Source organism: Plectropomus leopardus, chromosome 11, assembly GCF_026936395.1.
Source record: "Plectropomus leopardus strain MGB_pleo_1.0 chromosome 11, ASM2693639v1, whole genome shotgun sequence".
Taxonomy (NCBI): domain Eukaryota; kingdom Metazoa; phylum Chordata; class Actinopteri; order Perciformes; family Serranidae; genus Plectropomus; species Plectropomus leopardus.
The window spans coordinates 22599227-22625498 of record NC_142186.1 but is presented as its reverse complement, the minus strand read 5'-3'; the positions used below and the strand labels follow the sequence as shown (position 1 = coordinate 22625498).

The 26272-nt window shown below is 40.7% G+C and overlaps 1 protein-coding gene across 4 annotated transcripts in view; it reads right to left on the bottom strand.

Moving 5' to 3' along the window:
• Positions 1–2923: 2923 nt before the first annotated feature.
• The window catches only part of LOC121945922 (polycomb protein SCMH1), a 73535-nt gene continuing 50186 nt past the window's right edge, over positions 2924–26272 (bottom strand). For 2 of the 4 annotated variants that reach the window (XM_042490293.2, XM_042490292.2), the window contains 16 exons: positions 25760–25890; positions 23603–23672; positions 23279–23356; positions 22905–22975; positions 22512–22746; positions 20725–20813; positions 20191–20437; positions 12625–12869; positions 11986–12177; positions 10382–10508; positions 9947–10147; positions 9405–9575; positions 7421–7543; positions 5542–5673; positions 3990–4117; positions 2924–3804 (listed from right to left, as the gene is read on the bottom strand). In XM_042490293.2, coding sequence (XP_042346227.2) covers positions 3685–3804; positions 3990–4117; positions 5542–5673; positions 7421–7543; positions 9405–9575; positions 9947–10147; positions 10382–10508; positions 11986–12177; positions 12625–12869; positions 20191–20437; positions 20725–20813; positions 22512–22746; positions 22905–22975; positions 23279–23356; positions 23603–23627 — 2184 coding nt within the window. In that variant the 5' untranslated portion in view covers positions 23628–23672; positions 25760–25890 and the 3' untranslated portion in view covers positions 2924–3684. Of the gene's footprint in view, positions 3805–3989; positions 4118–4717; positions 4860–5541; positions 5674–7420; positions 7544–9404; positions 9576–9946; positions 10148–10381; positions 10509–11985; positions 12178–12624; positions 12870–20190; positions 20438–20724; positions 20814–22511; positions 22747–22904; positions 22976–23278; positions 23357–23602; positions 23673–25759; positions 25891–26272 lie in introns of those variants that run through there. The other 2 variants (XM_042490294.2, XM_088084287.1) reach the window with 2 other exon arrangements.

The following is a 26272-nucleotide window of genomic DNA, read 5'->3' as shown; positions in this document are numbered from 1 at the left end:
TATAGGGCATAGGGTGATGTCAGTTTAAAAAAAAAATTCTCACTTCAATAAAGTGACTGCTATGGAGGCGAACATCATCATACACGAATACACTGGGCTCACTGAATCCAAAAGGGTCTGAGCTTTCCAGTCATACCCAATTCATGCAATTCCAAGACTGTTTAGGGCCCCCAGTATACAGAAATAATCAACCACTAAAGGCAAAAAATAACACATTTGTACTGCATGCAAAACACTGCATGGGACTAGCATTAAATAAACAAACCCATTTCATTTTCATTCGGGTATTTTAAAATGAGAGGTGAAGGGAGCCCTGTAAAAATGGCCATGCCAATCTTTACATTACCAAAAGTGTAGCCTAACTTTGGAGCATTATGTAAACCCCTTCCTGATAAACTAGCAAGGCGTACCAATGGGTATCTTAGGTCTTCTAGTCCCATATACCAGTGCGGCATTAGTGGTGGAGTTTTTGCTCTATGTCTATCAAATAACAGACAAAAGTGTCTTGTACTGCAGAAGACTTGTGAATTGAACTCACTGCACAATCTGGAAAACAGATTTTAAAGATCAACCTGACAAACAAATTCAAGTACATTCTTTAATAGCTGAGAGTTTCACAGACACACAGGCTCCTGGGGCCAGCAGGACCCCCACCCTAAAGCGCCTTAACTGTCAGCCCAAAGGCATGCTGGGAATACTGGTATCAGCTGGAGAGAGCGTGATGGTCTGAGCACCTTGATTTTGTGTTGTTTCCCTCGCCTGGCCTGCACTTGTCTGCAACATGCCCGTCTGGTTCTGCAGAGAATATGGTATTTCCATGCTATATTTTGTCACTTGAAGACCTGTGAAAGCCGTTTTTTTTCTCAGTTATGACTGATCTGCAAGCCCGCAAAACTTCCTTTCATGCATACTGAAATGGTTTCGCTGCTCTATATGGTGCATGACTGTTGAGGCAAAGAAACTGGATGACTCAGGTGCGCTGCACAGCATTGTTGGTAAATATCAGAGGCAGAATTCCCCCAAAGTACTGCATACCCCCTTATGTCATAACAATAAAGATAACCTTTCTTGCTTATATTTTTTCAGACAACCCAGTCTGTCATGTTAAATATTCACTTTGACACTTAAAGACCTGCTGCCCTATCAGCAGCACAAGAATGATGCCTGATAAAATCATACTGTAGCGTTAGGCACAAAGTACAAACTCGCTTCACAACCTTCACAAACACAATATGCAGCACAAGGAGCTGTTATTTCTATAAATAGCGCTGGCTTCATGCACAACACTTTGGCTACTATTATACATCAACAAGCACAGGCATCAGCCACGAGCTCGGAGCTTGTCACATGTGCCTGAGCATAACACACAGTGCAGATTGTGAGTATGTGTCATATGCTCACACACAGAGAAATGCATTCATACTCATCCATGTCAGTTAGAGTCAGTGGGTTTGGTCACTGTTTTCAACCTTACATGATATGTTTTCCTGTTTTCACTGGGAGGATGTGGTTAAGATTTTCTGCCTTGTGCTGAGTTGTTTCAGTAGACACAAAGTATTTTTTTCGCCCACAAGCCTAATAGCCCACTCATGTACTGACAGAAACAATGACAGCAATATTTACCAGAAGCAGCGTGAACAATAGGTTGACATTATCATAGCAGAGAGAGTATTTACATATTGGACAATGCATTAAATAACTGCGCAGCAATACAGGAGAGACACTGGAGCAACACAATAATAACAGCTACATGATGAAATCTTTATGTGGTATAAAAATATCACAGAGATTATCATGCTGACTATACCAGATGGAGATATGGCCACCCATGGCAGTATATGTCAGAGAGGCCCAAGGAGAAACAGCAAGGAGACGTAAATGCAAAAAAGTAGACGAGGCCGTGCTGCCCCCTGTTGGTCAACTACTGTAAATAAAATAGAAAAAACAACAGTAAATGGGACTAAATATATTCTTTAAAACAGAAAAACCACTGACAGGTGAATGATCATCTTATTAGAGTGTAATTTTCTGCTGGGAAACCTCGGGTCCTGGCATTCATGTAGATGGTTAAGGTAATGAACCTGCTGTCGTATAGCACCTTTCTAGTCTTCCGACCACTCAAGGTACTTTTACAAAACATCACATTTACACATTCACTCTCGCATTTACACAGTGGTGGCTGAGGCTACCATATAAGGTGCCACCTGCTACTCAGTAACCATTCACATGCACTCACATAAAGATGGAGCAGCCATCAGGAGCAATATGGGGCTCAGAATCAAGGATACTTCCAGGATCAAACCGCCAGTCTTTCAGCCAGTGGATGATCCGCTTTACCTCCTGAACCACAGCCAGACTCACCCACCCAAATGTGGTTGCAGACCGAATATACCCCCTCATCGCAACAGTACTGCCCCCCAACAGGAAAACGCACCTTGTCTCTCTGAAAAAACTGATCAGGAATGACTCAAGAGATGAGACTAAGAGCTTAAGGTGTCAACTTAGCCTCCAAATTTCCCAGATTTCAATATGACCAATCATCTGTGGGACATGCTGGTCCCCCACCTCACAACCAACAGGACTCAAAGGATCCACTGACAGCACTCTGGTGCCTGACACAACAGGACAAAACCAGAGGTCCTATGTTCATGAATCAACAGGTCAAAGGCCCAACCATGGATCAGACTGCCACTGGGCATTGCCATGAGAAAGTACATGATAACATCATTCACTTCACCCATCTGTGGTTTTAATACTGTGGCTGACTGGTGTATTTACAGCGACAGCCTGTAGCCGGTTAGAGACACGGATATTGTGCAAATTAAAATATATTCGACAAACTGTAGTATAAACCCAAGATTGTAAATATGTAATCACAAGTGGCAAGGTTGACACTGCAGAACAAAAAGCGCTGAACCAACAGTTGAATTATTATATATTTATTGAACAAATTGTTGTTAAGTATGATAGGGCTCTCCATGTAGGAAATCTAATAATATAGTATAAAAATTAAAAAAGTACAAATAACAAAGACAAGACAAGGCATTGTAAACAACATCCAGAATAAGGATAAACAAACAGATTTCCTCATGGCAGTATTTTCAGAATAAAGTGTTTTTTGTTTCTTTCCATAAACATGTTTTTAATCATAATTAATTTCGTCGTAGTTGCAAAATCATGCCTCAAACCGAGACGTTAACCAGAAGCAGTCCCAACTATTGGGATGAACATAGTGTATTCTTTGCTTCCTTTAGGGTTCTTTTAGTATATCCCACACAAACTGTCAAAAAGGCAAAAATACAAGTCAATATATCCATAAAGTACAAAATATGAAATGTACAGAATAAATGTAACATAACAAAAGCAGGCCAAAAAAGCCTTTTACAGTTAAGATGGCCACATATGACTCTTCAAGTTATACTGAAAATGCGAAACAGATGACGGACATGTGGGTGATCCTACGTATTCCATGCTGCCTTAAGGCTGGATTGTGCTACACAAAATAAACATTCCTCATTGGATGAGGCTGGGACAGGGTATGTAATACCAGATATGGTGGTCTGATGGAAGTCGCTACATGTAAACGGCCAGTATATGTCCAATATGCAGTGCCTGATATACTGATCCAATAACAGAGAGATGCTGTTAATCCTTTGGAAGGCTGCGGCTAGTCAGCTGATCTTTTCAAGCCCGTTTGAGCTTGTCGATGTGGAAGGTGAGTTTGAGGGCGGGACCAAGCTTCAAGCCCATGTATTTCATCATCATGTCACTGCGCAGCAACAAAAGTGCTTTGCCGTCAATTTCCTGTAGCAAAAGGAAGAAATTGAAAGAATTGTTGTGTAAAGCAAAACACCATGTTAAACTTTACAAATGTACTACACAGAAAATGATGTCAAGTGTAATCTAAAAAGAGAAGAAACATGTTTATTTCCTAAATCAGAGTAGTTTTTTCTTAAGAGAACCATCGCTGTTATTTTAAGAATACATACGTGTTTTCTAAAAAGGTCAGCATGTGGTGCCAGCACTGGGTCGATATCTCTGATATACTGCATGACATCTTCCACTGTCCACAGGTTGGGGTCCTGTCCACTCGGCCTTGGGCTCTCCCTGAAACTGCCTGAGAGTGCAAACCACAAATTCAAATCCATGACAGTCAGAATTGATAAAGCTATGATTGCTATGATACATTTTAGTTTGCAATACCAAAATACAATTCAGAAAATTACAACATGTTGATCAAATTTCAGCAGTTGGAGCTGTCCTTGTGCAACTTTAACACCTGTCAAATATATCAGATATTTGCCAGTCAGTGCTCTCTGTGTGGAGTTTGAGAACCTGCATTATCTTTTTCAACAAAGCAACTAAAGCTTACTGACTCTGAGAAAGCGGATGACTTAGACCCCTGGCTGCTAAGGAAACATGAGGGGGGGACTTCATATGCCGACTTGCATATCTGAACGCTTCCATGACAGTATGTTGTATTAACAGAACAAACTACTGCTACAGACTATTTCGGCTCCGTTACATACCCTAAGTAATTCCAACAGTCTAAGAAGTTTGAAAGCTTTAAATCTAGAAATGTTACTTTTCTTGTAATGATAAAACTCTAGCAGCAAACAGAATGTTATGCCTATTATTCACCAACAGTAACATGTGACACAGATGTTCAACTACACCATAATCACCCTTAAAAAGTGTATAGTTAAAGCCTACTTACTGTTGAGTCAGTGGGATTCTTCTGATAAGGAGTTAGGCTGTGTTCAGACAGACTACAGCACTGCATGGAAAAAATGCAGCCCCCTCATGCATTTGAATAGGGTCTTTTTCCGGAGGTGCAATCGATGTGCCAGTGCAGAGGGCTCCAACAAATAAATGTAGAGTCGTCATCCATCAAAGTGCTCGTGGCCAATAAAACATGAGCAAGCACAAAGTCCTGGTATATTACTTTGTGACGTACAGTTAACCTCGAGATCTTCACCATGAAAGATGAAACTGACATTGGATTTGGTGGACTTTTTCATCATTTTTCATTGTTTCACCGTTACCTGATGCAAAACATAAAAACCAATGCGACATCTTAAATGTCGTATTGGTTTGTTGCTGTTTTTAGTCTGATCATCCACTTAGGAGCATTAAAATAGTACTTAGAGTAGTACTTAAGTACAGAAATGTTATCATGACATCCCATAATTTTAACAATTTTAACATCCTTATTTATGCGCACAGGGCTGTTATCAGAACTCTTCCAAGAGCACATGGCTGGAATATTAGTTGTTCAAAAGTCTTTTTTTGCTTCTTTCAAGCTCTGACTAGCAATCTATTTATCATATCATCTAGCTGCGCCCTCTCCTGCAGTGGCAACTGACTGGAGCATTAGCACCACCTACTGCTTGTCTCCCTGAACCAACTTCCAATATTTGCATGGGAGAAGTGGGTGTTAAAAAAAAGCATAAACACTCGTTTTCTTTAGCTGTTTTTGTGAAAATGTGGTACAAATTTGCACTACATTTGGATGGAAACCCAACTAGGGTGTCTTCCTACCTGTGGAGTTGTTGTGATGCAGCAGCTTGGAGGGAGACCTCAGGTTGGGAGTTTGTACCGAAGAGTTTGGAGAGAGAGGGCTCTTCTTTAAGTGCTCTGATGCGGCAACACTGTTCTCCACGAAGGACTCACCTGATGACAAAGCACACAGAAGACTCGGCAGTGAGATTACATAAACACTTGGCTGCTTAAACATTGCCCTAATAACAGAAGGGGCCACCAGCCTAAGAGAAAATATATCAAGTACATACAAATATAAAGTGATTAAAATGCTGCAACTAAAGGAATGCAGACTGAATTGTCTCCATTTTGCAGCGATATGGCTGTAACCCTGGGAAAGTATTAGTGATCTGAGTGTGCATGAGCCTTCTGTAAAAGTGTAGGGCCCTTTTAAGGAGGATATTACCCTTTTACATAAATCTCTTCAAATATTCCATTAACTTAATTAAAATATAAGGAAATTGAAAGATGATTAAATGATTAACCTCCTGCCCCAGAACTAATATGATTCACTCCTGAGCCAAGAGCTTCTTCTGTTTTACTACCTCCTTTTACATGATTACATAAGGCTTTACTGGACAACTCAGAGCAGTCAATTATTAGAGTAAAATGTCCTACATAAAGTGTGGTGCAGCATTTGAGTTGAGAGCCACTGATTATATAAACAAATACTACATACACGAGTGAGAGGCTTGTTTAATCAGGGAAATCCTTTGATTTACTTGGACTGCAAGTTATTTTTTTATCACACAAAGAAGAAAAAGAAAAATATGATACAATCATTTTTAAAAATCTGAAATTTACCAGCAAGGAGCAGTATAAACAATGATCCAACAATGCACAAAGTGGGTATGGTAAAAATTTGGGCACCTGCCATATTTTAGTGCAAATGTGGTGGTGCAAAACAGTTTAGCCTCCAACATATAGGGGAAATCATTTATTACTGTCTAATACTGTAATTAAAGCCAAACTCTAGCCCTTTTTACCCATACACTGCAAACCTGAAATTATCTGGAAATTAGCCGGAGGAGCTGTACATCAGAACGCAAATGTCCGAATCAGCTGCATGGGACATTAAACAGGCTTTATCCTGTCAGCTCCTTAGTACAAAGGCCTTGTAATGTCAGATTGAGCCCATATGTGGACAGAGCCGGTAACTGTCCATAGAGTTTACGGCGAGTGAGTGGGTGTGTTGATGACATTTAAATCATGTGGCTCGCACAAAACCAAGAAAAAAAAAATCAGAGTGAAGAAGAAGGTTCATTTACACAAAGATGGGAACAAAAATGGAAAGATGACAAGTTTTGGGAAATTTTGTTGGTAAGGGATGAAACTGAAATCAGAATAGTTAAACAGACGGCAAGAGACTCTGCATTACAAACCGGCTATGTGACCGCGGTGTAATCTGCATCATGTCCTGCCTCCTGCATGCCCTACACAGGCACCACCCCTGCCTAAACCAAACAAAGTATTTCCAGTACGTTAGGACGTGGCTGACAAAGACTATCTCCTGTTGGGTGCTACGCATGTGTAAGAAAAACTGATGTCCGGAACTTCCTCTACAGAGTTCATATGAAAAAGCGGCTATCCAAAGTGTTAATACGGTATATTTGTTAGGGGTGGCCAAACTGGTTAGAAAATCAAACTGTGTGGTCCTGACATTGTTTTTGTTCCAGATATGACTGCCGTCTGACTACTAATAATAAACATCCATAGTCAGAGAGAAACACAAAGATTTCTCACTGACTCTGTCTAAATATAAACAAGCAGAAAATTGTGTATTTTTAGAATTTATTGAGGTTTAGACACGAGGCCCATGGTGGATTAGAAAAAAGAGCAAAAAAAAAACAAAAACAAGACAGTCACAAAATTAACATACCATCGGTGGAGTGCCGGGGGATTTTGGACAGTTTCTGAGGCAGTGGACTGTTGTAGTCCTGAAGGAACCGCTTGGTGCCTCGCCCCGGGCCCGTCGTTAGGCTGTCTCCAAAACTTCTCCTCTCTAAAAACCAGCACAGATGGAAGAAAGAGCCACATGTGATACAGTCAGAGGTGAGGACATTACATATACCTGGAGCAGGCTGTATGTCATGTATGGCTGTACAGACTTTTTACATACTGAATACCGGAAATATAGATCCTGTCAAGTAGGTACTCTTGTAAAAACAGCGAACTTGGTTTGTGTCAGTTAATCATTCATTCCTTCATAACTTTTGGGAGCTAAAATGCATCATCAAGATCACACACTACTCGTTTAACCCTCCACATGATCACAGCGGAAGGTTTTGACTTGAAGAATTAATGAAAAGGTTACGATCACAACAAACGATCATCACGGCGATGGACGTCGTATTTCATGCTTCTTCTTCTACTCCACTCCAATAAGGAGCCTTGTTGTCAGTAGAAGATAAAATAATGTCTGTATATTTGGTTGCCAACAACATTTCTTTTATGTCTGCTTTATCTTGTTCCCAAGAAATCTTAACTGCAGACATGGTACAAGTTATTCGCCTTTTGTACAGCAGTGTAAAACATACTGTGCAGATACTCGGGGGAGGCCCACAGTGCACCTCCCTCGAGTATTTACAAGATTTGCTTCTTAGAAGGTTTCTGCCAACATCTCCACGTGAGTAAGGCAGACAAGATTTTCTTTTGCTGTAGGAGTTTTTATCTTCTAAAGAACAACCAAACACAAACACAATGGGAAGACCAATACTGGTGCCCCAAATGCTGGTTCTATGAGACTTTAAGAGAATCTGTATTGTTTTATTCTTATGTTCTTGTCAACTTTAAGAAATATGTTTACATTAGGTATGTCAATAGTTCACAGCAGAGAATATTTTTGACCAGTTACTCATATCAGTCTAAATGTTAATTTTGTTACTTTTCAGTTTACTGCAATAAGAAACACCCAGGTGTGGTGGGAGCTAGCTAGCGGCACCGCTCATACAGTAACACCATGTGGCAGGATTTTGGTCATCCTCAAGTTTCCCCTCCAGGTCCCCTGGTGAGATATTCAACCTAAAATGTAAGCAGCAAACCTTCTTTAGCATTTTTAACTATCACTGTCAGGTCTACAGTGCCACTAGCAGTGTCAGCACAGCTAGTGGTGCTAACATAGTTAACAATTCTTAAGGTGTTCGGCTGCTTAAAAAGAAGCTGCTTACTCAGCAGGGCTACCTGGATGGAAATCAGAGTACAGCCACTGTGTTTATGCAGTAACACAGTCCCACCAATATGGATCAGGATAGCTAGGTCCCACCCAACGTGGGTGGTGCACAGTGCTCAGCAGCCAAGACTAACATAAGCTAACACGTAGAGAGCAAAGGGTAAGCAGTGGGCACTATGTTTTCACATGTTAACGCGACTAGCCGACTGCGAATCAGCAAAGCCAACAGAAAATAAAATAAAGGCAGAACCTTTACATCACAAAACATTGAGATTTTGCCACCTCTAATACATAGCACTTTGAAATGTGGTGCTAAATGATACAAGGACAGGCCTCTTTTTCTATTTTATTTCATTTTGCTTTTAAAAAAAATGTTTCCCTTAAATTTTAACCAGTTGGTGACCAGTTAAAAGGTGTTGGGCTTCCTAAGCAAAGTTAACTGAAACTTAGGTCAACTGTGCACATGCAATATGCTCTCTGGAAAATAAGTAAAGTCAACTTTTGGTTCTTATTATAATAAAAAACCTTAAAAGTGACACCCCAGCTATCAGATTTGTTTCCATTAACGGATACAAATCTTAACAGAGCTACTGTAAATCAAATAAGGCATTAACACTAACCACATGCTATTTCAATGTAGATAGATGTGATAGAGATAGATAGACGTGAAGTCACACAGTGCAGCAGCTCTGACCTGTAGTGTATGTGTGGCTATCGTAGTGCAGCCCTCCTCTGGCTACAGGCTGGCTGCCAAACAGAGGATCGCAGTGAAGGTTGTGGCAGAGTTTTTCCAAGAAGCGGAGGACGTAGGTGACACTGCTGACTGTAGGCAAGGTCAGGGTGCGCTGCTGTTGGTCGAAGTAGGCTAGACAGGGGAAACAGGGTCAAAGGGCAGAGGATCAAAATCTGTTAAATCTAGTGTAGCCCTTTGTTTTTACGTGAAGAAAAATCAAAAGATGTGAGCATTACTTTTATACGTTTTTATGCATATTTTATGCAACAAAAGAAATACGTGCTCCACATGGTCTAGTAGTGTTTTGGTGGCAGTTCTTTGACAACAGCACAACATTCTTCTCTAATGCAGGATAATTGAACAAAGATGTGATCGCCACAGTAAACAAGGAAGCAATAAAGCAAGAGCCTCTTAAAATGCGGTTTCATGAGGACTTCTCAGGAGGAGGAGTGTGACAGAGGGAGAAATCAGACTCCTTTTAGTAATGTCAGTTTAATCTCCACCTGAAATGACTTCGCCTCCTTGCCCAGACTTGAGGCAGGAGAAGACTGTGCCCTGGTTGTGGGCGGAGTCCACACAAGCCTGAACACACTGCTGAAGTACCGATGAGGCCCGGCCTGGCCCAAAGTGGTCCGGGAGCTGCTGGATACGCCGCTGGTCCAGATGGGGTCCCACCTTGCCGTACTTATTTAGGTACACACAAACTAGGGGGGGAAACAGCAAGAAGAGGAGTCAATATTGATGTGACTTATTTGATTAACAAAATGTTATCATGGTTTAAAAAGCAATATATTCTGTTATTCTAAACCTTGTTTGCGTGTATTAATCTTTATTTGTCTAATTTGGTCTGATTGTCAATGCAGCAAAAAACATGGTGACTGTGTTCGTGACAGCATGACAGATGCTGGGGGGGTTGAGGGTTTGTGCACGTCATGTACCTGTGGGGGCCTGTAGTGCAGAGTTGGGGATGGTGGCATTATCCAGAGGCACAGTGCTGGTGTCGGGCTCTGGGGTGCTGCTGGTGGGAGACGTGGGGACTGGATTAGGTACCACGCGTGGTTTTCTCTGCACACAAACACACACATTCAGACATTTTACAGCATTTGTCTCTTTACTGGTTTGTTACTGTGCATACATTTGAAAGGAAAAGTTGATAATATAGCAACATATGGGACTGGATTAGGTCTTTTATGCTATTATTTTAGTATTCTTATTTAGACTCTTAAAACAAAGTGCCTTTCTGTAGTTGTAACATGGTGTTATACTGGAAAATAAAGCAAAGATCAAAAGGAAAATTCATGCCTCTGCCAAGTATTTCCATTAATCTCTCCTCAGTACATTATTGGAACCTGATGAGCGCAGCTACCTGCCTTGCCAGCATACAACATTTGTTGTGGACAACCACTGTGTTTTTGGACTGTTGTTGCCTTTGAAATGGAAACCAGCTCAATCTGCCTTACTTCAAAAATATCAACAAACAGAATGGCATTTGTTTATAAATGTTAACAAAAGACATACACAGCATGTTAAAAGATAGACCCTTTTTAATGTGCTTAGTGTTTTTATAACATGTCCTCCTGAGGTGTTTGTCCAGTCTAATTGGTCAGAAAGGTAGTAACAACAAAGATCAGAGCAGGACGTAGCAGAGCAGAGATAAATATAACAAGTTTATCAACAGGTGCAACATCCAAATTTTTATTTTTGTTTTATGTTTTAATTGTTCCAATTTCAGACTAAACAACTTGTCTAAGTTAAGGAGGTGGGCACTGGACAATATGTACTGCTGACTATTGAAATTAGGGCTGCCCCATGAAAGTCAAAAATATGAATCATCGGTCAGAGACCCTTCAGTCAACGGAGTTTCTTCAAAATGAGCAGTCCTTCTTTGTCAGTCAGTGTGCAGGGTACTGTAGGGGAAGTTTTGCTCCTCTTATTTTGCTGCAAAGAGAGTGCTCCTTATTTTCATGCTGCTCTCAGGTAGAGGCAGCTGCAGACACAGGCCCGACGTGAGTCTGAGTCAGACTAAGGCAGCTGCCCGGAAGAAGAAAAGCTTTTCCCAGTCAGGCTCTGAGATATTGCCATCTTCTTTTTTTTACATACAAGTGATGAATTTACAGTTGACAGCAACTTAATACGATACAGTGTCTGGGTTTTGTTTGATATCTAACTTTGTCAAGAATCGTTACACATTTGTGATGTGTCGTTAGCGTAGTTAGCACACATTAGCTCAGAGGGCCAACTTTGCTTGTTTTTTGTATCAAGTAAATGTTACTGTCACCCTAAAAATCCCCATGAGCATTGTCTTGTTTTTCCATGTTGAGTTTGAACAAATAGTCAAATATTTGAAGAGCAAAATCCAATTCAACTGACATAATTGAGTCGGGTACGGCCCTAATTTAAATGCTGATAAATTACGAATCATGTGTTTTATAAAATACAAAAATACACCCAAATAATTCCATCCTCAAGAAGTTATTTGCTATAATGTGATATCGTGTGGTTCAGTGATGCCTGTGTTAATGTGCATGTTCTGTACGTCTACCTTGCTGCCAGGCTTGGGTCCTCTTTTCTTTGGGATCTTGATAGGTTCTTCTAAAGTCTGAGCCTGCTGCAGAGCTATCCTCTGCGTCCAGTTGGCAGGCAGTCTACCCCTAGTTCGCCCTGGGCCTGTCACTGGCCGTCCTGGGCCAGCCATGGCATCTTCCAGCCAGCCAGCTCTCTTTGCCCAGCCCAACTGCAAACCAAGAGCAAAGGAGACAAAGTGTCAGGCAGAGTAACTCTACATGCTGGAATACCTTCCAATGATAAGGCTCCTCCAACAGAAATCAAGGTGTCACACAAGGTCAAAATGTTTTAGCCATCAAAGCCCATGAGAGTAAGCAGTGTTGATACAGTAGTTTGGTTTTCATACAGCTGGCTATGAGCTGGCGACACCCCAAAACACTGGAATTAAATTTTGTCAGTGGTGCTCATAAATTCTCTATTTTTTTTCCTTAATAATGCACAGATTTATTTCTTCATTGTAGACTGAAGAAATAGTCCAAAAACTATTGCCATGGCATGACACCATTAGATGCAATTTAGAAAATATTAATTGTTTATTGTAGTTTGGGTGAACTGACCCTGCAGTTTAAGGCAATCATCTGTTCCTGATGGTATCGCTGAGCCACTTCACACCTACCTTACTGCCAGGCTTGGGCCCTCGTTTCTTGGGGATCTTGATGGGCTCCAGGCCTTTGCTTGGCTGGATGCTCTGTGGTCCCAACGCTGGGCCCTTCTGATTCCAGGGCCCTGTCACCTTGGTTTTCCTGCGGCCTGGCTTGCGTCCTCTCTGACCTGGAGGTTTGCCCACTGTGGGCGTTGGGTGCATGGCTGGGCTCTCCACACTCCCTTCTGTCAGTGCCCCAAGGCTCTTAGGCAACACTACTGCATAGGCAAAGACAAACAGATACATAAAAAAAGGAAGTTGAGTAAAACTCTGTGTCATAACAGCAAAAAATAACTAATTAACAATTACAGCTCCAGGCTCCCCACTTAATCACAGGGGGTATAAAGAAATGTAATAATGCTTGATCAGTCTGAACAGTTATTTTCTCATTTATTATCATGTGTTTAATCTGAAATCTAGACTACATATATGGTTATTTGAGGTGAGTTACAGGAGAAACAGGTTCATTCAAAATCAACTACACCATGCACTTGCCACATAACAAGCACATAACACATAGCAGAATGAGTCATGCACCCGACTGCACACACATCCAAGAAGCGTTTACGCTGTTGGCTACAATGTCCCTGTTTGACTCTAGCTGCAGCCAATCAACAAAAAAGTTTTGTTGAAACACTGTTTTTATTTCTCATGTGAAACTCCTCCATCGTGGCTGGAGATTGAAACAGAGTCTGTTACTCCTTCACTTGTATTTGTACTCTGCAGGTGTTAAGAAACTTTGAAAACAAACATCCAATCTCAGTGTTTCCAATATGATGCCTGGCATGATGTAAAAAATATTTTTGGGCTCTTACTTGCTTTAGCCCAATCTGGGGTGTTGATGATGTTGTGTCTTGTGGATCTGATGGAGGTATAGGACAACTAGCCGTTCCAAGATAACTTTAGACCCTAATGGTGGAATCTGCATGTCATTTGGCCTACTGCTTTAAGGCTGTACAGAACCCTCTGAATGAGTTAAATGTATGGAAGGAAGATTTACAAGTGCAGATTACACTTGAAGAATGGCAGAATGCCTCTATTAAAAGGCCCAAACCCAATATGTTACTATCGCACACAAATTCTTACATTATCACTGACGACGCAAACTAATTATAGTCCTCTTAAATTCCATACATTTGAGAAGCAATCATTCAGAAAGGGGGATTCTAGTCCACAGTCTCCAAACCTGTGCTAAATTAGGGCTGTAACCATAACTACATTACTGCATACAGTGATCCTGTGATGGCACTGCAGTGCTGAGTCCATAACCATCATCACTGCTTTTTTTTTTTAGAGAATATAATAAATTCATAGAAAAATGTGCTACTTTGGCTCTGATGCAGCCTCTCTGTCTGCAGTCACCACTCTAGCATCACTCAGTGTCCCGCCTGCAGCATTATCTGATTGGTTACACATCACGAGTAATAGCCCATTAACACTGAAGGCTGCTGTGCCACAAATGACAAAGACAGAGGCTGGAGCTGCTCCGTGAGTGAGCTGTCTTATGTTGTGTGTCCAACGAAAGACAGCAGATATTACTGAAGCTGTAACAAACATCACAATTTCTTACACCAAAGCTGCAAAAACAGACCAGAGTTTCCGGTAGTAAAGTTCTGCCATAATAGTAGTTACTGGATGTAGTTGTATAGTCTGCAGTGTAGATCAAGCTCACTGTCAAAGTTCAATGCTATTCAATGATATTCAGTGCTATAGGTTTTTAGTTTGGGAGTGTACCCACTTAAACCATATATACAGAGAAGTAAACACACTGTTCTTGACACCTTTGTTGGAAAAATGTCAAGACCTCAAATGGTCAATGACTGAGAGAAATGTCCTACTGTCTTTCAATGGAGAAGACACCTATGTTTATTGATACTGTGTTAAATCGTGAAGACTGAAACCTTGAGCATGATTTTGTACCAAGAGAAACATTTATGTGGATTTTTATTCACAATCATGATTTTTTGTCAGTCTTAGTTTTGTTTGTTACTGATGAAAATGCAGGGGTGCATAGTGTATTCCCACTTTGAAATCACTATGTGTATATGGAAATGCTATAACACCGTCCTGTTATATGACTATTGTACTCGCTAAGTAAAAAAATGTAATTAACGTCTTGTAAAAAAAAAGAAAAAAAAAAAGAGTTATGTCATACACACATGTTGCACACCCAGTGTTATATGGCTCATTAAGTATTACCATTACTCCTGTATGCTGTAAATACCTTAATGCTGAACAAGTAACATATTACTTGTTTTTCACGGTCTGGAGCATTAAACATGAAAAAATTCCAAATCCCTCGGTATTATTTAATGAAAAACTCAATCCAGGCCGCTCATAACACCTGAGCTCAAGTTTCTCCCAGCAGCAGAGAAGGTCAAACATTCTCAGCAGTGAGACACTTTTCCTCTCTTGAACTTCCTTCCTCAGTTATAAGCATGAGGATGCCACTTCTGCACCTCTCAGACTGTAGAGCGCTTCACAGTGAGAGAGTGAGCGGTTACACAGAGAAGGAAAGAGGGTGAGAGGTTACATCAAGAAGTGCATGCTCCAGTTCGCTTCAGAAGACTGCTCATTCTGTGGATTTTAACCTTGAAGTGAACTCAGGGGGTTTAATCTGGGTTTTTTTCTGCATATAAATAAGGATGGAACGAGAGTCTTGAGAAATTCACTGCAATATGATTTCTCTTGATGGTAGTCAGATTAAAGGAGGGGAAAATAAAAGATACAAAAATGAATCCTGATATGCTGTCTTGCTCTAAGACACTGCTAATGATGCTATTTTCTCATGCAATATTAAAGCTTGGTTCATACACATTACAAGAAACATATTTTCCACTAAGCTCCAATGGATGCATTAAGCTTAGGATTTCTTATTTTTTATTGCTCAGGCTATGAGAAATCTGTCAGTGGAATTTCATTTGTTGCACAGGGTGTCAGGGTTAATCCTTGGGACTGATATCTAAAAACCAGAGCAAATAACGCCTAACCATCTGCATGGTCACAAAACAACAAAGTAAGCAAGAAAATATGTATCACTATTGTAAACAACACAAATCAGCCCAGTATTGTACTGTGAAATCAAACAGGCAATACCTGCACAAGCTGTGATCCATAACAGTCAACAAAAGATGAAGCAGAGGAAAAACAAGCACTGAAAGATTTGTGGCAAGAGGTGAAGGAAAAGGATGAATTGTTTTGAAAGAAAGAACAAAAGTAATCAAAGATGATTTTCTTTTGGTCTACTTTAAACTCCCTGCTGGCTAGAATTTAAAAAAAAAAGAAATATGTGAACACCTCAAAAGCCAGAGGAATAAACCCTAATAAAGAAGTAAGCTGCTGACAGCTGTGGGATGGTCTTAAAATGTATCTCTTGCACTCCCACCCGCAAACACACACCCTTCCTTTCTTGTAGGAAGCATTTCAGAAATCACATGAACCACTGAGGGAGCACTCACATGGTAAAATCATTTAGAGCGAGGCTTAGATTAAAGACATTAAAATAACCAAATAAGCCAACACAGAGCTGGCAAAATTTCAAGAATGTGTTTGACCACCATACAGGAAGGAACCACAGTATAGCACGAAATAGCTGGCTTTACATGCACCTGCAAGCCTGTGCGCGTGCACACGCACACGCACACGCACACACACACACACACACACACACACACACACACACACAGATTCATTCTGGATCAACTGAGGACAGGTTTACGAGAGGAGTGGCCACATTCATTTACACAGGTCTTGGCCCGCGGGGCAGTATTTATTAAACACACGGGCACACCAATCAATGCAAAGCTCAGTCTGCAGGCTACTGTGACTTTTCATATGGAAGCCACTGTGAAGCTACAGAAAAACAAGATACCTGATTGATCCTAAATAAATTGGATAAATCCTACATAATGTTTAAAAGGTTTAAAAAGCTTGAGGTTACATGTTCATTGATCAGTGGCAGTGCTTGTTAATACAGCCAAACAAACGTGTTACGAGCAAACTCCTTTTTTCCCTCCTCTCCCATGAGTGCACTGAGTTCACTGAGTTCACAAAACCACCGCTGCCAGCTTCACATTACAGGAAGATAACTTCTCACAAGCTCATAATATTTCACTCTGACTAGATTTCTATCATTTCATTCATTTTTACTCACCTCTCGCTCCCAAACAAAAGTCAAAAGTGTGTGGCTGTCTGCACAGCTGTCCTCAGATTCACCCTCTCCTCCTGCCCTGTCCTCCTCTCCCACTCTTCCTCAATGTTGCTCCTCCTTTCTTTTTCCTCCCTTCTCTTCTTCTCCCCTCCCACCATCTGCTAACAATGTAAACAATCCACCTCTCACAGCATACGTCTGTCTTTTCTCTTCGTGTCTATCCCCTCTCAATCCTCTCTGAGGTGTCTAATCACAGCCTGTTAGAGAGGGTGCCAACGGGAGGCCTGTGGAGGGGCACCCAGGCTTGTTCCAACCACGTCATGGCCCGACTCTGCCAACTGGGGGAGTGCCAGGCCTTCATAAAACACTAGCAGGCTACAAAGGCATGTCCTGCCTCCTCCAGATCCCTCCTTCCTTTTCCACTCCTTCAGATACTGCAGCTTCTAACAGATGAGTAAAGCTGACCTTCTGGCTGATAACCCTTGTATCCACTTCTCCCTTTTAGGTTTTTAGTGACAAATTGCTTCCTCTGGTTCTTTATGATGAGAAAGTAAACATGGATACAACTTCCAAAATGCTCCAGCTTTAAAAGACAAACTAACTGGAAACAAGAAGGCTCCTTGTTTTTTTTCGAAATGGAAAAAGGATGTATCATGTAGGTCTGTTCCACGCCAGATTGTGTCGCACATACAGGCAAAACTAAAGCCATGATACTGTAACATTGTACGATGGGGACAGGATGTCACTGGATATTGTTCCTTTTGCAAACACAGTTCAAAAGTTATCTGGAGAAAATTCAACACCATTAGGAATTAAAAATAGCAAGCTCATGTTGATGACTTGCAAATGATGCCTTCAGGCAGATGATGTACTGATAACTATGATGCACCAGCGCAGTGCAACTGTCATTGCTAGTTTCAACTGACGCAGTTGTTATTTTCATGGCCAGCACCCACACTATGTAGTCTTTGCATCCATCTGTGCGCCCATGAGTGTGTAAGGTCTTAAAATGAGGTGTGATCAGGCATATTGCTGTTTCGAGACAGCACAAAGCGATTGCACCACTGACCAACAAAATCCTGGTCTATCAAATTATTTCATTAGCTCAAACTTCAGTTTTGTTTCCTCTGTCAAGTTTACAGCTATAGATTTTAGTTTTGCTGCTTAAACAATGTTTGCTGCTTACTTATTACATTACTTTCAGCAGATAAAAGTGCGCCTCTCCAATTTGCTGAATGTTAATAGCAATGCGCCAAGTACAGGTGCACCTGGCTTTTATGGAAGAACAGGAGATAACACGCTAATTTATGTTATGCCTAAAAGGCATCTATGATTGATGGAAATACTAAATACAACCCCTTTGCGCCCAGATTATGCACCATTTAACTAGTAACGTGGAGTTGGACAAACCTGAAATGCACTTGAGCCCATGTCCCTGCTCTGAATTTAAAGTTTTTTGCAGGTCTGTGAAGCAGCGCAAATGGAACTTTTCATCACTCAATTTTCTCCTTTGCAGTAGCCTGTCTTATTTAAGTTGCCAGGTGGCTAACTGAGGAACAAACTGTTTTGATTTTAGCATTCAAGACTTCCTTTAGATCAGTTTGTGGTCGGATCAATCAGAGAGAGATAGAGAGAGATAGAGATAGAGATAGAGAGAGAGAGAGGGGGGAAGCTCCAAAACTAGAAAATCTATAGTGGTGTCAGATGCTGCTGTTGTGGGAGTGCGCCACAAATGAATGTGTGGGAAACCCTGCCATGCTCTTTAGATCCTTTAAATACAGCTCAATGTAATGTGCGTGTCCAACCCTGTATAGTAATAACCCAAATCTTAACAACCTTGGCTTGTTTAAGGCCCTGCAAACCCACAAAGGTTTTTTCAGTTAACCCCGATGACTGGATCTCTGCTCAAATTCATAATGATAAAAGTGTTAGTTGTAACTGGAAGGACATGTCGACCAAGACACTGCACACACTTCCACTCCAGTGTCCTGAAAAAAGGTGAGTGCGTGTCTGTGTGTGTGTGTGTGTGTGTGTGTGTGTGTGTGTGTGTGTATTTATATTTAAGCAATAGCACACGAGAGGCAGTGCTGTTGTGCTATATATCATCACGGCTGTGATTGGCCTATCGTTGTTTAATGATTCAATTACTAATTGTTTGCCAATATGAAAATAAAACATGTTAAATAAGAGCATGTAGGGGAAAAAAGTTACATCAGAGCTATAATTTTGCCCCTAGTCTTGCTTAAAGATATGGCCCAAGCAACATCCCATTTCTGCTACACTTATCCAATTTGCTTGCTTTATTTATATATATTTTTTTAAGATGATTTTTTTTTTAGTTTTTTCAGCTTCATTAGATAGGAAAGACTTTAGAGTGAAAGGGAGAGAGAAAGGGGTAGACATGCAGCAAGGGCCAAGGTCGGACTTGAACCTGTGGCGGCTGCAGCAAGGACATAGCATTCGTACATGGGCCGCCCGCTGTACCAGGTCAGCTACAGGGCGCCCCTCTGCACCTTAGTATGCTAATTATTGATTGATCAACAACATGAAGCGATATGGACCTGAAAAGCACACATTTTATTTATTATAGTGGGGACTGAGTACAGAGATTCAGACAGAGCATCAGTCATTGGATGAAATCCACTGATAAAAGGCCTGTATTTGATGAGATGTGAGTGACAACAGGCTGCACAGAGACAGCGCTGTGGCGTGTGTGTGTGTGTGTTTGTGTGAAAAAGAGAAAAAGAGAGGGGAGTAGAGGGTGGAAGATCAACTACTACACCAATTTCTGTCACTTCATGACAACTCACTTTGCCAGTTTTTGACACTGATGTTGATGTTTTTCAGGTCAGCTGACTAAACTCTGCACTACAACTAATAATAAGCTGACAGATGCATTTATAACATCTTAGGTAACCATGGGTCAAACGCACATATTTGGGGTGGTTATATCATTATCAATAAAATGATTTTCATCTCAAATGTTTCAGGTGTTGCTTTAATATAGGGAGAAACGAAATTCTCAACATACTACATACTGTACTGCATTTTTTTCCCTCTTCATATTTTATGAATGAATTAATGCTCTGTGGGCTGAATGGAAAGCTATGGCGAGCCAGATGCGGCCTGCAGGTCGCCCTTTGACAATCACTGCTCTTAAGGGTCAGTTCATCAAAACGTCTCACCTTCCATACTGTTATAATGCCATACAGACAGATTTGGCTTTACATGTGGTGGTTTGAAACATCGATCGCTCATGTTTCCACCTCCTCAGTGGTACAGCGGATGTGAATACAATCTTGTTTGTGATGCTCATGGTGCCCAAAAAACTCCCCAAAACACGTGACACCCCTTTTCATAAACCTCCCACCTACTGTTAAGATGTGTACCTTTGGTGCCAGGCGGCTGAAGGTTGTCTCCAGTGAGGGCGCACCAGCCAACAGGGAAGATGTCACGCGAGTCATAGCGACAGTAGTAGTCAAAGGCTCCCCGCCAGCCATCAAAGGTGACCAGCACCTCGACACCACGCAGCGCACCCACAGTGGCCGGGCAGATAAAGTGGGGATTTTTACGGTCCACTGCCTCCAGCTTCATGCCAATCTTGAAGGAGTTCTGCTCCGGGGCGGGGGGCTCCTGCTGGGGAACAGGGAGAGACAGAAAGGGGGTCAGGTATCTGTACTTTTATTTGTACTAGGAAAATAGAGTGAAATAAAATAAAAATGCGGTTGAATTTAGTATTGGGTGACTATTTTTTTTTTTTTTTTAACCAGACAATAAGACATCTTTTGTGGACAAAATGATCCTAGTGGACTCTCGAAAAAAAATTATTAAGACCTGTAAATAAGCATGCTTGTTTTCTCCCTGATATACAACAGCAACTAGTTTTTCGGAGCGTGTTGAGCTCGTGAGCCTTGTACAGGTACCTTGTGAAATATGCGGGAGGGTGCCATCTCTGCTCCGTTTAATGTTTTCAGAAGGAACATGGGCCAAGAGGACGCATTGAGGCGGAAACCTGCAGAGGAGATCAGCTGCTGTTAAAAATACACCAGCTTTAGATCCATGGGCTGTTTGATGAACATGGTGATGTTGACATAAACAAAACAGAGGATAAATGTAAGACCTGCAGTGATTAATGGATTTATCGTTTCAGTCATTTTATAAAGAAAAAGCTCACAAACTATCTTCCTGGTTTCAGTTTCTCAAATATGAATATTTGTTGTTTGCTGCAGATTGAATATCTGAGTTTTGGACTGTTGGTCACAAGTAACAAGACATTTGAAGACATCACTTTAGCTTTGAGAAATTATGATGAACTTTCACTATTTTTGACATTTTATTGACCAAGCAATAAGAAAATAATTAGGAGATTAATCAATAATGGAAAAATATTTCAAACTAGGGCTGCAATTAACAATTATTTTCATTATTGATTTATATGTCTGTCTATTTTCTCAGTTAATTGAGTAGCTATTTGGTCATGTCAGGAAATGGTGAATAATTTTGATCAATGTTTCCAAAAGCCCAAGATGACATCCTCAAATGTCTTTTATGTCCACAAATCAAAGATATTTAGTTATAGAGGAGTAAAGAAACCAGAAAATATTCACAGAGAATTTTTACTTTTAATTAAATATATAAATCCCTCAAATGTATTATCAAATTAGTGGTGTAAATAATTCGATATATGTGAACTAATCGATTAATCGTCACATCTGTATCTGCAGCCCTCAAAACACTCAACAAGATTTCGTGGTCTAAAAAGGCAGACAAAACCGTGCTCTGGTGTATTCTCCTGGGTATTTAATGCAGAAACCTCTGGAGTAGGAGGCTTTCTAAGCTGTGTCAGGAAGTTATTTATAGGCATTAACATGACACATAGACATTCTTTGCTGTTAGTCGCTGACACCTAGTGGACCAAATTGAAAACCACTAAAAAAAAGAAAAGTAGAAAAGACACTGAAATCAGAAGAAAACCTTCAACAATTGCTGCATTCCAAAAGTTGTTCCACTTGCCCTCCTTCACTTCCCCTCAGCCCTTAGTATTACACAACTGCTGACGCCATACGGAGGCCACTTGGAGAGCCGAAGGAAAGTTGGCGGGGGACTGAAATGAAACACACCTGCCAACGTTCACTTTCAACCTGACTATCATGGATCGACCACCAGTTTCAGGAACGGCTATATACTGCTTTTATTTCTTAATCATCAGAACTACACTGTGTTTATATATATATAAATGTATAGTAAATACCTGCAGACCCCTTTTTGTGAGCTGAAGGCATCTTCTGCAGGTAATTGCAATACACTGACAGTCAATCGGTAATCAGCTGCAATAGTTTCTGATTTTATCATTTTTGAGTGTGATCTGTATCATCATTATCATAACTATAATTTTTATTGGGTTTATGATATCTTTATGATATCAAAACAGCATTTCCCCATCCATTTACAAATAATGTTGGAAATACAGACATTCCACAAGCTGAAAAGGACAAATATCCATAAATATGAGCCTAACTAATTAATTATATGACAGTTTTCAATAAGCATCTATCTACTAATAGACTAGTGGTATTTTATGTGTGTAAGCCGACCTGTACAGACCACAGACCAAGTGCCGAGGGGAAGTGAACAAGGGCATGTTGAACGACTTTTGGAACGCAGCGAGTGTTTTCCCCTGTCATCATGTGATTTGTGTGTGCGTCCTCACCCAGTGGCGGCTGCAGCATGCCTCCATTCTTCTCACAGTTGCCGATCGGCTGGATCTCTGAAGAATCCACGAGGCGCCAGAAGTCGTTCTTGTTGTCAGAGCCGTCTAAGCGCAGCCGCAGCCGAGAGCCCGTCAGGCCCACCACTGTGGCAATGCAGGTGGACGTGGTGTTTCGCGGGTCCTGGGCCTCCAGCTTCATCCCCGCCTTGAACTCGTTAAGTGGAGGTGTGAGGCTCTAGATAGTGTCACCAGACAAGTGTTAGCTGGAGAGTTGCAGCATGATAACAGCAGTGGACAAAGACTTTACTGTGATGAAGTATTCACAGAAGAGATGCTTACAAACGTGTTCAATAAAGACATTTAAGAGCGGACTTTAAGAGCAATTTTTCTCACCTGTTTGAAGCAATTTGAGGGTGCAGCTGAGGCACCTGTCTCTTTTAGGTATTTCTCCCAACTGAAATGCCCTGTAAAGGACCACAAGGAGCAACAAGACATTCATATCATATTACAACAGTGTTAAGATGTTTTTCCAGTTGCAGAAAGTCTGACAAATGTTCAAGTTTTTATTAATTTGTGGTTCAATTTAACATGCAATATTTTGTGAGCCCTAAACAGAACAGCAAAGACACATGAGGCTTTAAAATCTGTTATCAACATTTGTAGAAAACGTTGTCTTTGTGATTAATGAAACTCTGCTGAGGCTCTGTTTTCTATTGGAATTGCCCAAAATGGACTTCATATATCACTGGCTGCTGTGGCTTATTTACCTTGGTACTGCGAGGGAACCCGGGAGGGCCGTCCACTCCGGGCATGCTTGATCCTTCTGGCATCTTTCCACTCTATAGCTAAAGGAGACAAGAAAGATACAATAAGCTCTCAACTACTGGTGACTTTGACCTGACAAACTCAACGCTCCAAACACTGTCCGCAATGACATTACTACAAGATAATGCATGAATCTGCCTGCACTGAAAAAGAAAATAAACTGGTTGAAATGAACTAAAATGTGTCATACTTGTAGCTTTACCTGCAAGCTGCTGTGAATATTTGTTTGTTACAAATCATGCTGTGAATGGAATATAAAGTCTTACTTTTCTGTGGCACAGGTTTCCTCATGCTCCAGCAATACTGACCAAGCTCACAACACTACAGTGGCCTCTACTGCAAAGACATGGAAAAAAGACACATAATTAGGTTCCAGGTTTTGCATATGCTTGCTCACTAGAACAGAACCATTGTTAATGTTAGCACTAACAGAACTGTGGACTTTCATACAAAATAATTTAAACAAAAAATTAATTACAAGATGGAAAAACGGCATTAGATAATGTTTATGGCAATGGAGACCTCACGAATTCACACTTATGACTATTTAATGCAGTTTTAAAGCCTAGTACTTTTATTTTTTTTAATGAAGACATATGAAGACTGTTTAAGGACCTGAACCTTAACACTATCATGAGAATGGGCTTAAATGTGTTGTGTTATTTTGAAAGAATGACAATCAACATCCCCTCTGTATTGCCCGATGATGTGATTTCTTTTTATATCCAGAGGTAATTAGTTACTCCACATCTGACTCATACTGTAAATTTGAGATCTGGGGTCCTTTCATTATTTTTTTTAGAAAGCAAATCAACCTGCCTGTAACTAAGTAGTGTGTGTTACTTTATGTGACCATCAAGTAAAGCTTTAAGAGACAACATATCTGGGCATACATGGACAACTATTTGCTACTTAGGCAACATTTTATTTCTCTAGTACTTTTTTTAATTGCAGGTCAGTAGGTGTATAGGGGGGAAAGCTAAGTATTGTGTTGTTTCTTGTTTGTGTTTACATATACTTGTTCTAAAAAATGTAATTAATAAATAGATAGAGGGACATAAAGGGGTTAACAGCATGGCAATGAAGAGTGTAAGAGTTAACTCAAATAATTAATCACAGCAATAAAAACTCAGCAGTATTCAGATCATAGGTTAGGCTGCCACATGTTATCTGTACTTCATTTCAAAGAAAAACCAGAGAGCAGCCCTTGTTGAAGCCCACAGGCCTTCTCTCCAAGCAGGGGGTCATCATGGGAGGCAACCAGCAGCAAGTTAAATAAAGAGACCCAAGATCAATGTACTTCATGTGGATTCAATTAGCTTTTTCACACCTTGAAGACTAATTTAAAGCTGCTGTACTAACTGCAAATGCAGGCAGTCACTCATATAAACCTAGGGGAAAAAATATTAGAAACACTGAATTAACACCTACCTTATAGTTTCATCAGTATCACTCAGCTAGGCTTGCAACAGCATGAGAGTTTCACAAGAAAATATCACAATTTATGGTTCAAAATTATTATAACTATTACAAGTTCCAGAGACCCTTAAAGACATGAAAACAGGAGGGTTTTTTTTGTTGAATAAATGTCCATTATTGAAACTTAAAACCATTTTTTTGTTGTATGTGTAAAAAGTCTGTGCTGTAGAACAGGGGATACACACTCAGAGGTAAGATTCTCAATCTGGTTGCATTTTTTCCCCAATATCATAGATAAGCAAATGTTCATGGTATGATATCCCTCAATATATTCATACCATGGTATACAGTTTCATTGTACACTGCTGCAACCCTACAAACTAAGCTTGCACAGGATGTCAGTTATAAAATATGTTATAATTTAATAAGAAAGTCAACCTACTACGTTTTGATAAGAAACAAAATTGCCTCTGTGTAAAAAATGAAAGTGCTGAAAGTTCACAACATTTCTCGCCATCAATCAGTGCATAAGGCTTTAGAGAGGGGCAACATGTTTTCAGGCTCAGTGACTCCTGTAACCCAAACCCTGGTCTAACCAACATTACTAAGCAGACACAACATCCAGGTCAATAGGTCAGACTGATAGAAACATGTGCTTCAAGTGGTTGCCTGTCCCAGTCAGTCCCACAGTAACCACAGTCCAATGGGACAGTTAAAAGACACAATATAAATCTAAATTGCACAGATTTCTAATCATATTTAGAGTTTTTGATAATACAACTATATGCAAGCGTTTTCTTAAAACATGCCAAAGCAAGTACTGACAAACAGTAACAGCCACAGTTGTTCACCATCTGCCAAATATTTGAATTTGCTGAGAAAACATGCCAGCTTATTGTGTTATAAATGAACTGTAAAATCAAACAGAAAAACTCGCAAACAAGCAACGACAGATGATCCACAATGTGTCTTAAGTACGATGCTGTTAATATAAACATACCTACCTTAAAACTTCATAACCGTTTAGCAGCGTTTCTCCTCCCCGGATGATTTCCTTTTCAATGGAAGTGCGCCTTTTTCCTCCGCCAAGGGGGGTGGCGTCCAAATTAAAGCGGCCCGGTCCCTGTTTTCCAGTCTGGGACAGTGACAGGAGGACTGACGTTAGAGAGCTCAGCAGCCGGGGACAGAGTCCTCCTGTTGCTGCGAGTCTTTACAACTCAACGACCAGATAACACTACTTTTCTGACATCTACACGGGACACTACTGTCATGTATTGCCAAAATATGGCGTGTTATATTGCAGAAAATTGTTGAGCTCCATTCAAAACACAAAGCCAACACATGGGTACCCCCGCCCTCTCTTTCGCTGTATTTGCATGCGTGACAGCATCGCTAATTGTGTTATTCAGGAGTAAACACTGCCTCGACCGTAGCTTTTAAGGTGTAAATCAGATAATAACGACACAGAGAGGAAATTACACAAGCATAAAGCCGGCGCGGTCCATGCAGACACCACT